Raw genomic sequence first — 13,285 nt, 5'->3', positions numbered from 1 at the left:
CCTCTGCCTCTGCCTCTGCCTCCCGAATGCTGGGATTAAAGGTGTGCACCACTATGCCCGGCTCATTTGTCATTTTCTTATTTACCTTAAACCCAATAACCCTGTGCGTGCAAGGCAGGCAGCACTCCCTCTCAGTGTGAAGATGCCATTGGGCAGACACAGGCCTCTCCCTCGGGTAGGCAGAAGGACCAGGCATCCCTCTCCATGGGCTAAATACAGCACCATTGCATGGAGCAGATCAGTTCATAAGCGTTCATGCCCCTCAGTTCATAACGGACCCATGATGTTAGAGTTTGCAAGATGGTGGCCGAGCATGGACCACTAGCCTCCAAGGTTGGCACACTTGCACACTGAGGAAACTGTTTTCCATTCTTTATTGGGGGAAAAGATACAGGGTTAGCTGTGGGGTTCTGTTTCAGGCCAAGGCCCCAAATGCCGTTGTGCTGGTGGTTGGGACACACCTGGACCTAATCGAAGCTAAGTTCCGAGTGGAGAGGATAGCAACCCTGCGTGCCTACGTGCTGGCACTCTGCCGGTCGCCATCGGGCTCCAGGGCTACGGGCTTCCCGGACATCACTTTCAAACACTTGCAGTGAGTATTGCCTACCTCTTTCTCATTCGCTAAGATCCAATTCTACCTGGAATCTGTCACAGGGATGAGCCAGGCTCCTCTGGAGAGAGGATGGCACCCTGAGCAGGGGATGACCCATTAGATGATTAGAGAGACAGGGTCTCCAGACTCCATAACTGTCCTTCTTTCCTTCCTGGGCCCTCCCCTCCCATAAGAGCCAGTGCCAAGAGCACACAGCTCCCACGGAACAAAGACACATGAACCTGAGCACCATCAACAGTACTTTCAGATCACTGATCACGGACCAGCATCCCAGTCCTTGCGTTGGGTCTGCTCACAAGAACTGAGAGCAACTGCTGAGTCTGAAAGCAGCGGCAGACTGTGAAGTGGGGTGGGCTGGTGCTGAGGAGACTAGCCACCCCGTGTGTGTCACTCAGTTAACCTCTCATCAGTAGCCACCACATCGCCAGGGCTGTGATGCTCAGGCCATGAATCTGAGGCTCAGTTACAAACGTGAGAATCCCTGAGCAGACTCAACGTGTGCTGCTGCAGCTACTCTAGGATTCCCTCACTCTGGGTGTGATGGCATGAGTGCTGTGCACAGGTCAGGATGGCCTGACAGTCAGAATACAGCACCAGGATTTGGAGGGACTCCTGGTATGCCCCCAGGAAAGACTTGGAAGGGTCTTTAATAACAGGAGTGCTGGCTGGTTCATAGTCACAGCTTTAACATAAATGTCTCTTTCTAAGCTGGCACTCTTGGGAGGCCCAGTACCTCTGGGCCTTCCTCTTCCCCTGTGAACTCAGCCTATTGGGAAGACAGACCAAAGCAGCATGTCGTAGGACATCCAACATGGGGCTGTGCACAGAGAAAGGCGTCCAAAGCCTTCTTTCCTATTCTCTCTTTCAATGGCTATTTGGGACAAATCTCCAGGGAAACAGGGATGCTATGTGCCCCCGAAGCAAAGAGGCGGTCTGTTAATTAAGCCCCAGTGTTTGCACATACAGTGAGATCTCCTGCAAGAATCTGGAAGGGCAGGAGGGGCTGCGGCAACTGATCTTCCATGTCACGTGCAACATGAAGGATGTGGGTAGCACTATCGGCTGTCAAAAACTCGCCGGCAGGCTGGTGAGTGTCCCCGCATCCCGTCAGGTCAGAGGTTCCTCCTTTCCACTGTTGGGGTCCACACTTCTGTCCCCCTTTTGCTATAAGGCACATGGGTGCGTTTAAAGGTCAGTAGTGTCAGGTGGGGGCGGGGAAGGATCCTTGGCCATCACAATAGTCCTGGCATCACTAAATCTGCCGTTACCCTGTGTGGGTGTCCCCAACTGAGGTGGAGCAAAGCCATGCTCAGAGTTCCATGTCTGCAGTTCTAATGCTGTAAAGGCACATCCTCTGGTCCTAAGACCATATAGTGGGGACGATGGTGGGGAGTGTTGGTGCAGGCAGCATGCACCCCTGGCACCTGATAGGCCCATCTTTGCCCCACCTGCACCCAGATCCCCAGGAGCTACATAAGCCTACAGGAGGCCGTACTGGCTGAGCAACAGCGCCGCAGTCTGGGTGACCAAGTACAGTATCTGACGGACAGGCAGCTGGACCAGCTGGTAGAGCAGACGCCTGGCAATGATATCAAAGACTATGAGGACCTGCAGTCTGGTAGGCCAGGAGTGGGTACCCAGGCATTGGTATGGGGGACCGGAAGGCTGGCGGAGGGTGGGGTGAGACATCTGTGAGGGTCCTGTTCATCACATCTCCACCTGGACCCTCAGCACAGCAGGCTAGCAGGTTTACGTGACAGCACTCAACACTTCCTGGAGTCTGCCTGCCTATGTGCTGCCTCCTTCCACTTCTCCTTGCTACCCCACCCCTACCGTCCCTCCACCTGCCCCTTTTTCCTTGGACAAAGAACATGGCAGCTGTTCTGCAGAGGATGCACAACAGGCAAAAATCAAACTGGTCACCACCCTCCAGGACTTTGGTCCAGGCTAAACAATTACAACCAGTTCTTATTGTTCATGGTAGTTAGCATCTAAAATATTGCTATGGCTACTACGTTGGCAGATACAGACCATTGCTCCTGGAGGAAGATAAGGTTAGGTTTTTGCCTGCTTCTAGTCACACTGGCATCAATGAAGCAGTCAATCACCTTGTTTCACATATGCCACTGCTCTGGTTTCCTTTCATTTGGTGTGATAAAATACGCTGACCACAGCAACTTAGAGGAGGAGAGGGTTGACTTGGCTTACAATTCCAGGTTCCAGTCCATCACTATGAGTAAGTCAAAGCAGAAATCCTGGAAGTTCATCACATAACATCCACAGTCAAGAGGAAAGGGAAACAAATGGACTCCTGCTGGCTGATTGCTCAGTTCCTTGAGCTTTCTTCTTTTTTATACTATTTAGGATTCCCTGTGTAGGGAATGGTGCCACCCACAATGGGCTATATCAATTAATAAGGTAGTCTCCCACAGATACATCCACAGGCCAAACTGATCTAGGTCATTCCTCAATTGCAATTCTTCTAGGTGATTCTTGATTGTATCAAGTTAACAATATACACATATACCTTATCTAACTATGTAACAGGCATGGCTGAAGTATTAGGTCATGCAGTGGCCTTTATATAGTTTCTGCCTCAACATTGTTTACCTAATGACATATTTTCTCTGTAAATCACAGTCTTGTATGTAGAAACACTAGACAACCTTTTAGCCCTGTTTTGGAGGGTCATTTTAGACAGCAAAATTGCCCCCCAGATAACATGGCAATCAATAGACCATAGAAGGGACACTCACAGGATGAGAGCTCGGTTAGGAACATGTACATGGGACCACTCACACTTTTCATGCAGCTCAGCAAGTACCTACACAGAACTGTGGAAGTGCCTCACGGGTTGCTTTAGGAGGATCATGAGTAAATTTCATCATGGGCCTGGCATGCCAGAAGCATCGGTTTCTTCCTGAGTCCCCTTTGGTCCCTATGTGGTTCTGACACAGCATCCTCCCTCCCTCTTGGCAGCCATCAGCTTCCTCATAGAAACTGGGACCCTGCTGCACTTTCCAGACACAAGCCATGGCCTAAGGAACCTCTACTTCCTGGATCCCATCTGGCTCTCTGAATGCCTGCAGAGGATCTTTAACATCAAGGGCTCACGGTCAGTAGCAAAGAATGGGGTGATCCGAGCAGAAGACCTCAGGATGCTGCTGGTGGGGACAGGCTTCACACAGCAGACTGAGGAGCAATACTTCCAGTTCCTAGCCAAGTTCGAGATTGCCCTCCCTGTTGCCAATGACAGGTAAGCCCACAGCCCGGAGTTTTCGGAAGGAAGGAAGGAAGGAAGGAAGGAAGGAAGGAAGGAAGGAAGGAAGGAAGGAAGGAAGGAAGGAATGGGGTCTTAGGATACTGGTGGCCTCACTAAGATTTCCAGGGCTACCACCACCCAGGATAACTAGCTCCTGGGGATGTCCAGTTGCCCCATGTAGGAGAGCAGAAGAGTAGACACAAGGGCCTCACTTCAATGACTCCATATCTGGTGTCATGGGCTACTCTTGGGGCAGTTGGAAGAAGTCTACTTATCAACCATGAATTACCTAACCCAATGATCTCTGACTTAAATAGGGATACCTAGTTTATTATATTTAGTGTGATTAGTTTTATAGTTGGGTACAAGTCCGGTAGCTTCTCATTTGTTTTATATTTATAGCATTCGGTTTGTTCCTTGGTTCCTTCTGTTCTACCTTCTTCTGGGTTAATCACTTTTCCAGTCTTTATATTCATCCTATCTGTTCTAGATGCCTTCTGTGGTCCCACTAGGTGTTAGAATACCCATCCTTAGTAGTGTCTTCTCACATGCCTCTTCCCAACATTACCCACATCACTCCATGTCAGCATTCATCTTCCTGGACATCACAACTGCCAACGTCCCAAACCCTGAAGAGGGACCCCTGAGAGGGCTGAGGAGGCACATGGGGTCCAGAGCTCCAGAGGCTACACAGTCTCCAGAAGATGTCCTGGCTCATGCCATTCACTTCCTGGGTTTGATGTTGGTATGGCCATGAGGCAGCAACTGGTGTCCAAAATCCGTAGTCCTTTGTGATATATCTGCCATAGAACACACCGCTCCTCTGTCCCCAACACCAGAGCCCTACAGTACCACCAGAGACTTCTGGGGAACTGGGCTGCTCCCTGGGAAGCCATTCTAGAGAGTCTGTTGATGCAATCTGGGCATCCATAGAGACATCCCTGCTTTACCCTTGGCTGTGTGGGTTTGGGAGGGGTCTCAAGACCTTCTTGCTCCCTTTGTATGGGGCCATGAGCTGAGTCCTAAAGAGAGAAACCTCAAAAAGGAATTCAAGGAGACACAGTCTCATGGCAGACTTTTTGGTCCTGTAGCTTGTTTGGACTATTTCTGCTCCTTCTTCAGTGTCCCCTGAGCCTTAGGTAGAGTTGTAGGTGGATCATTTGCAGCTGGGCAACCTACAATCAGTTGTCTCTGCAGTTTGACCAATTATGATAATAGTCTCTGTTAACTGCAAAAGGAGCTTCCCTGATGAGGGGTGAGAGCCGCACTGATCTGTGAGTACAAGGATGAGTTTTAGAATGCAGTTAGGACATTTTCTGGTCTCCATGGTCCCTATTCACATGGCATACAGAGATACATGCAGGCAAAACAGCTATACGCATCTTCATCATCGTCATCGTCTCTTTTAAAAGAGGAACGAGCCTAGCCACTGAGTCTCCAGGATACCCTGTGCCTGCCCCCTCAGCTCACAGCTCACAGCACATAGTGGATGTCACTTTCCAGATGCATTTGTAGGGAGGGGCTTCCCAGCAGTCAGCTCTTTAAAATGACAATGGACAAGCACACCTAGGTCATGCAGTGATGCAAGGTTTTAACCATGACCACATGTGCTTGCGTTCCCATAAAACATGTGTTTTGTGCGAACTCTCCATGTTCTCAGCTTTAAGGCAGTTGTGTTGTTTTAATTAGCCAAGGACAATAAACAGTTTCAAGGACCAGCAGCAGTTACCCTGACCCCAGTATCTGTGCTGTTCTCAGAGCTCTGCAGCTGTATTCGGCTTTCCTCCACCAACCCAAGTCGATGTTAAGTGATTTCACAACCACAACCCAGTTTTCTGAGAAGCAACTTCGATTTGCTGTGTCTGGCATTCTTATGCCTTTACATCTTCCCTCTGCCTCGCTCTAGTGTCTCGAAGTCCATAGGGAGGGCCTTGTCAGCCCATACCTCCCCACGATCCAGCATCTTTAGAGGCCAGGGTCTCAGGCCATGATAATCAACCTCTCCCCTTATGTGTTTCAGCTACCTCCTACCACACCTCCTTCCATCCAAGCCTGGGCTGGACACCCACAGCATGCGGCACCCAATGGCTAACACCATCCAGCGGGTGTTTAAGATGAGCTTCGTGCCTGTTGGCTTCTGGCAACGGTTCATAGCACGGATGCTAATCAGCTTGGCTGAGATGGACCTGCAGGTAGCATGGTTTTCAGCACACTGTTGGGGGAAGACTACATCCTCTGTGCTAGTGAGACCTAACTGAAGGTTGCCCTCCTGAAGAGTTGTAACTGATGGAGGGTCAGGAAGTAGATGTAGCATGAATCCATTGTCCTTGGCTGGGAACGCCAAATTTTTACCCATCTTGCTTAGACTACTCCCTCCTCAAGTTACGGTCCCAAATGTTAGCCATTTCCAAGTTACTGTGGAACTTGTTCTAGCAGAAGCAGGCTCCCCCATGAAGCCACCATGGTTTTGGTGCAGTAGTTATGAACTGGGCCAAGAACTAGCATTTAAAATCGTGTCCCAGCACCATGACTTCATGGTCTTGCTATCCTGGGTGTTGTGATTATAAAAAGATAAATAGATATAAAAGATGATATGTTCTATGGGGGTGTGGTGAGATATGGGGGGGAGGGGGTGCCTCAGCAGGCCCATGACAAGGCATCCCTTCCCCCTGAGGGACCAGCCATACAACCGTATAGTATACAATAGAGTTTATTCAGGACATGGGGAAGGAAGTTGAGAGGGTAGTCGAGGCAGAGAAAGGCAGAGAGAAGGAGAGAGTAGAGAAGTAGGGGCTGGCCATGGCCACATGGAAAGGGGGGAAGGGAAGGGGGAGAAAAGAGCCTAAGAGGGCAAGAGAGAAGCAAGCAGGAAGAAGGAATAAGAGAGGGAGGAGGGAGTAAGCAGCCCCTTTTACAGTGGGCCAGGCCTACCTGGCTGTTGCCAGGTAACTGTGGGGGTGGAGTCCAGACAGAATACCAACACTGGATATATATACACTTTGGCTCCCCCAATAGGAATCCATAACTGACACAGCCCTTCCCGAATCACTCAAATGTAAAAGCTTGGCTGTAAGCACCCACACATAAGTACCATTGTAAGAACAACTTACAGGAGTTGGTTCTCTCCGTTCCCCTTGTAGCCCCAGGGATCGAACTCAGGTTGTCAAGCTTAGCAATGAGCATCTGAGCTAAGCCATCTCACTGGAGAATCTAAGGATTGGAGTTAGATGTGCATCCCTGCATCACTCTGGCTTTGTAAAGTTGCCTGATGATACCACTCTGCAGCCAAGCTTGGAACCACTGTTGGAAAAAAACAAAAAAAATCCCTTGCTTTGGTTACAAAGAAGAGCCAGACCAAGGCTCATGTTCTGTGGGTCCAGCTAGAATTACAGAGAGGGGGCCATGTTGTCAGTCAACAGTAATGTCATGCAAGGCAGTCATACAGAAGTAATGTTTATCTAGAGCAGTAGTTCTCAAAGTGGGGTTCACAGACCAGCAAAACTGACCTCACCTGCGATCCTGTGAGAGATGCTCACAGTCAAGCCCCAACTCCAGATTTATCACCTCAGAAACTTCAGGAAGGAGTCCTGCTGTGTTGTTGACAGCACCGCCAGGGGTTCGTGCCACACGCTACAGTTTGTGAGTCCCTGACATGGACTAGGACTGTTGAAGTGTTGAATCTTTTTGACCCTGATCTCTGCTTGAGTTTGCTTTTGCCAGCCTCCAATTAGAATGCCATTACTGAATTATAACGTCTTGGCTCAGTAAAGATGGTCTTTGATCGTCCCATCTTCTGGGAAGAAAAATAAACATAAGAGGCTGAAAATCGATCAAGACTGTTGCACCCTGTGTCGAGATGGCAGAGGCTTGAGGCGGTTGTCTCCTTGTGATGTCAAAATGGTTCACTGTCTAACAGTGTGCTGGCGCTGCCCCTCCTAGGGTTCCCTCTGTCTTCTGCCCTCCATTTGAACTGTGTCCTGCTGTGTTCTAAGTGGGAGGTCACTATGCCCCACACACACATTGTGGGAGGCTGAGCTCAAGGGGGGTGGGGAGAGGAGGGCTGGGTGGGATCACCAACAGCAGGTCTGGCTGAATAATCAATACAGAATGAAATCCTGTTAAAATTCAGATGGAAGAGAAGGGAGAAAAGTTCAGCCTCAGAGTCACCAAAGACATGCAGATTCGCACAGCCAGTCTCTATTTGCTGATCTGTCACACCAACAAAGAGCCCAGCCAAGAAGCCCAGCCCCCAGCCCCAGTGGGCAGTGAATGTGATAATAGTCTCTTCCTTTTCAAAACCTCCCTATGCATCCAGAGCCTTAAAACAGCCAGACCCTAGACCGGGCATCCCACTGTTCAGTCTACACTGGAACCAGAGAAATCTTCCTGTGTTTCTCATGTGTGTGGCACTCTATGTTGAAGGGACCGGAAGGGACCGGAAGGGCCAACCTAGAAGAAAGGAAAGGTTCAAGAAATCACTATCATAGCCTTCGGGAAATGAATTTTAAGTGTTTTCAATGGCATGGGAACCATGACGTTTTCAAAGTATACCTTGTTGTCTGCTAGAGTCTGGGGCATAGTGGGCAGGCGTATACCACTCACTGAGCAATATCCCCAAGCCAAAGAGCATGCAGAATGAGATACACAATCCAAATCATTGGGGGAGGGGGGTTGGGATTTTTTTGTTTTTTTGTTTTTTATACATATTGTGTAATAAGACTCCTAGACTCATACCTACTCGTACCTTCCAGCTGGGTTAAATTAAATTGTTGATTGCTTATTTTCTCTGCCATATTTTTCTGTCCTGTCCACATTATCTAATGTAAATGTTCACTTGTGAAGTCAGGGAGGAAAGTCTTGAGAGAACAGCCTATTTGTAATCACTAGAAGAATCTGTTCCCAGGGTACCCCGGAGACCCTTCCACACCATGTGGCCTTTGACTTGGCAGCCGGGGGGGGGGGGGGGAAGCAGCAGGCGTGGGAGGCACGGGTGGGAAAGATGCAGCGATTTATCAAGATGAGGCTGGGTCGGCCTGCTCAGAGCTCCGCACAAGGCCAACGAGGAGCCCAGAATTCTTAAACAGGGCCCTTTCTCTCTTGTCTTTCAGCTTTTTGAAAACAAGAAGAATACGAAAAGCAGGAACCGGAAAGTCACCATTTACAGTTTTACAGGGAGCCAGAGAAACCGCTGCAGTACATTCAGAGTCCGAAGAAATCAGACCATCTACTGGCAGGAAGGGCTGCTGGTCACTTTCGATGGGGGCTACCTCAGGTGGGAACATTGGGGAGCCCCCTGCTAGGTCAGCATGGTAGCCAAGCAGCAGTCCTGCGAGAGTCCTGACTTAGTACCCTTCCCACTTGGAGTCCAGAGTTCTGCTCCTGAGAAAAGCTTATCATGGTAGCTTGCTAGAAATAGAGACCTTCACTGGAATGTCCCAGTGGCCCCATCTTCCTACCCTTCCCAACCCCTTCTTAAGGATAGACTGAGGGAAGCCATAGTCCAGGGTTTCAGTTCACTCCAGCTGGGGGAGTAGGGACAAGGACAAATTAGATCATAAAACAGGTATCTAAACAGGAGAGCCACCCCAATATCCTACAGGGCACACAGATCCTGGGGGTCCCCTGGGAATCACCCCAGGTTCCTGACACTGGCCTCCTTTTCATTTCCGGGTTACAGTGTGGAATCCTCAGACGTGAACTGGAAAAAGAAAAAAAGCGGAGGAATTAAAATCATCTGCCAGTCAGAAATGAGGGACTTCTCAGCAATGGCTTTTATCACAGACCATGTCAACTCCCTGATCGACCAGTGGTTCCCTGGTAAGAGAATATTCTGGAACCAAGCCTTTGATCATGCTTACATAAACATATGTATGTATGTATGTGTGTGTGTGTGTGTGTGTGTATGTGAATAGATGTATATCATATATATCTATGCATATGACATACATATATATATACACATATACATATATATGTCATATGTGTATATGGATATATATGACTGCCTCTTTGAGAAAGCGAAGTTGCCACCAGGATTCAGTCTTTTGCTGAGAGTGCTGCTCCAGGTTAGGACAGGAGGTCCTGTGGGATTGAGTGTGACAGAGGGTATGTGTCACAAGACAGAACTAATTAGGTCTCCTGGATGCCTACAATATATGGAAGGGATGTCTCTGGGTCCCACACGTGACCCAATGACATTGTTAGTGTGATTTATGCATGGTTTATGTAAGTTGAAATCAATAGGCTTGCCATCAGGGGGACCCAAATGTGGAGGGCTGTCCCTGGTGTAGGGTCAATGAGAGGGGAGGGCAGAGCTGCAATGCCAGTTCCTCCTTCCCAGTATGCCTCTACCGGTCCTGGTGAAGAGCAAGCCACCCACACAACCCTTCTCAGACTCTTTGAATCCATTTCCCTACTGACAGCTGACCCAAAGAAAATACTTTTTGAAGCGAACCCCCTGGGGGCCTCTGTTTGTTTTGCTGCTGGGGTGGACAGAGAGCAGACAGAGGGGAGTAGGGTAGGGGTTGGGTGGAAGATGAGGTAAGGAGGGTGGGGTGGGGTAGGGGTGTGGGGGTGGGAGTGGCTTTGGAGCAGCAAGCAGCAGGAATGCAGCTGAGGGGGAGGAGCCCGCTGAGGGGAGGAGCCCGCTGAGGGGAGGAGCCTGCTGAAGGGAGGAGCCCGCTGAGGGAGTCTCTGGAAACCAGAGGAGGGGGGGCCCGGGCGGGATTCTGGATGGCTTGTCTGTCACACAGGCCTCTATGAACTGGTCTACTCACCTGCCCCCAGAGTCTTACATCCCAAGAGGACAATGGGAAGGTGCTTAAGGATGCCACTGGATCTATATTGCAGACACAGAGTCCTGCTCCCTTGCATATTGCTTCAAAGAGTGACCAACATGTACAGTGGCTTTAGGAAGGGGATTCTCAGAGAAAACAGCCACAATGTGAGTCAGGGTGACTAGAGGGCTCTTGGCCAGCCAATGGGGCCCCCAAGCCCTGTATCAACTCTCCATCCACTTAGTAGCCCCCTACCAGCCTGTGCCCCAGTAGGAGCTAGGGATTTGGCAGGTAAGCCACTTAGCCAGTAATGTGAGAGAGAAGAGACTCAGCCAAGCAAGCCTTTGAGACAAGATGCCCGAGAGCCAGCGACCAAGAGTCTCTCCCTGTGGATGTCAAATGCACCCAGGACATCTAGGAATCCATACTGTCCTGTACAAAGCAGGTCACTGCCCTGCCCAGGGTACTTTCATGAGTGTTTCTCAGTACCTCCTAATGAGAGGGACACAGTAAAGATGTATATCCTAGTAGGGGAACCCACATCAAGTGTCCAGCTTTCCCATGATCTTTTGTATTCATTATCCCCTGCATTTAACTTCCCTAGAGCACGCCAGTAGGCCCTCCCTTTCTAACTAGTACTAACTGTGGTTAGAGTAATGGACTATAGCTCAGATTCGGCCCCAGCCATTCAGGTAAAGTCTCCACCACTCCTGTCTTGCCTTCCTCTACCAGCCTTCCAATGAATGCAAGCAACTCAGTGTCTAGACCATGGGGTAACCCCTCTGTGGTGAGTCCTTTGGGATCAACAATTTCCCTGTCCAAAATGTTACTGGAAGGCAAGGACAGTTGGTATATGCTATAACCCCAGAATTTAGAAAGCTGAGACCAGAGGATCTTGAGTTTGAGACCAGCCTCAGCTATATAGCCAAACCCTGTCTTACAATCAAAACCAAAGCAATAAGTCACCACAGAGCAGTACTGGATTTCTGGCTCTCCTGGGCCCAGGTAGGAGCAGAAAGAACCTCTGATATAAAAGCCAGCCAGACTCAGAGTTCTAGGGTACTGCTCAGAACATCCACGGCCGGTTCACAGGAGCTGTCTCCTCTGTTCCCATTTAGCCCTGACAGCCACAGAAAGTGACGGGACCCCACTGATGGAGCAGTACGTACCCTGCCCTGTCTGTGAAGCATCCTGGGCTCAGCATGCAGATCCAAACGAGAGGTCAGAGAGTGTGCAGTACTTCGATATGGAAGACTGTGTGCTCACAGCCATCGAACGGGACTTCATCTCCTGCCCCAGACACCCAGACCTCCCAGTACCACTTCAGGAGCTTGTACCAGAGCTGTTCATGACTGACTTCCCAGCCAGGTATGCCCCATGGTCCCTCCCAGGACAGGGAGGCAGGCTATGCGCCTCTCCGACCAGTTCACGGCTTAGCGCTGTAACCATGGGGTGACAGACAGTAATTATTCCAACCATTCCTTCCTTCCGAGTCTCAAGTGACTTAGATTCCCCCATCCTAAGCTTCCTGAAAGTAATTAGACCAATGGCTTTCTACTGGAGTCCACAGCAGGCCCTGCTGCCCTTGGCTCACAAAGCAACAGGGCCACCTTCACTCTCTGCTCCTCTTCGAGGTTAGCACTCCTCTCTGTGTCCCTGCGATGCAGCCACCATACAGAGCAGGAGACTGGGATTGCATAGGCTGTACAGGTTGAGCCCCTGACATGTGATAGATCCAGGGTTAGCCTAGATCAATCCAACCTCAAGTGGCTTTGAACTGTTATTCCCCCCAGAGGGAAAACTAGCAACCGAGTCCAGGACATGCCCTGCCTGAGGTTGGAGGCTTAACCCCTTCACTGTGTGTGCTCTAGGCTCTTCCTGGAGAACAGCAAGCTGGAGCACACGGAGGGTGAGAACAGCATTCTGGGCCAAGGTGGCAGTGGCACAGTCATCTACCAGGCCCGGTACCAGGGCCAGCCTGTGGCTGTGAAGAGGTTCCATATCAAGAAGTTCAAGAATTCTGCTAATGCCCCAGCAGGTAACGGGGTCATAGCCAGCACATTTTCTTCGGATACATGAGCCCTCGTATGTCTGACCTCCAGGCTACCTTAGGGAGGACAGAGGTCGCGTGCATGTGGAGCAGGAGGGGAGGAGGATTTGAGGGCTGGTATAGTTGATGCAGCTCTGCTTTGTGCCTGGCCTGGCAGGTTGGGGAGTATAAGATGGCGACCCAAGCCAAGTGAGGCCTTAATATTGCCACCTGTCTAGACAGAAGTGTGTGTTAGCAGAGACCACTCCTCCTATGTCTGCTTTGTGCCTGCCAACGGCCTGGCACACATAGATGGGTAACCATCTGAAGTGGAACCGCCTGGAACCTCGTGGTTTCCCACCTATCCACTTTGTTCCCAGAAACAATGACTCTAAGACTTCTTATATATGAGTAATTACTTAGGCCAGTAATAGCTTTGGCTCTGTTCCCTGACTAGCTCATATCTCAATAACTGAGTTTATTCTAGTCTATGAGGTTGGTTACCTCTCCTTCAGTGTTCTGGAGTGAATCTCCCAGATCTGACTGTTTCCCAGAATTTCTCTCTCTCTCTCTCTCTCTCTCTCTCTCTCTCTCTCTCTCTCTCT

General features: G+C 49.9%; 1 protein-coding gene across 1 annotated transcript in view; it reads left to right on the top strand.

Annotated features, from left to right (window-relative positions):
- Lrrk1 (leucine rich repeat kinase 1) overlaps positions 1–13,285 on the top strand; it is a 129,063-nt gene that overhangs the window by 96,352 nt on the left and 19,426 nt on the right. Inside the window, exons 17-25 of the mRNA XM_021167567.2 lie at positions 420–592; positions 1,580–1,700; positions 2,072–2,231; positions 3,593–3,869; positions 5,896–6,067; positions 8,984–9,147; positions 9,553–9,692; positions 11,770–12,019; positions 12,523–12,689. Coding sequence (XP_021023226.1) covers positions 420–592; positions 1,580–1,700; positions 2,072–2,231; positions 3,593–3,869; positions 5,896–6,067; positions 8,984–9,147; positions 9,553–9,692; positions 11,770–12,019; positions 12,523–12,689 — 1,624 coding nt within the window. The remainder of the gene's footprint in view (positions 1–419; positions 593–1,579; positions 1,701–2,071; positions 2,232–3,592; positions 3,870–5,895; positions 6,068–8,983; positions 9,148–9,552; positions 9,693–11,769; positions 12,020–12,522; positions 12,690–13,285) is intronic.

The sequence above is a fragment of the Mus caroli genome, chromosome 7 (assembly GCF_900094665.2).
Source record: "Mus caroli chromosome 7, CAROLI_EIJ_v1.1, whole genome shotgun sequence".
Lineage (NCBI taxonomy): Eukaryota > Metazoa > Chordata > Mammalia > Rodentia > Muridae > Mus > Mus caroli.
This window is presented reverse-complemented; position numbering and strand designations above follow the sequence as displayed.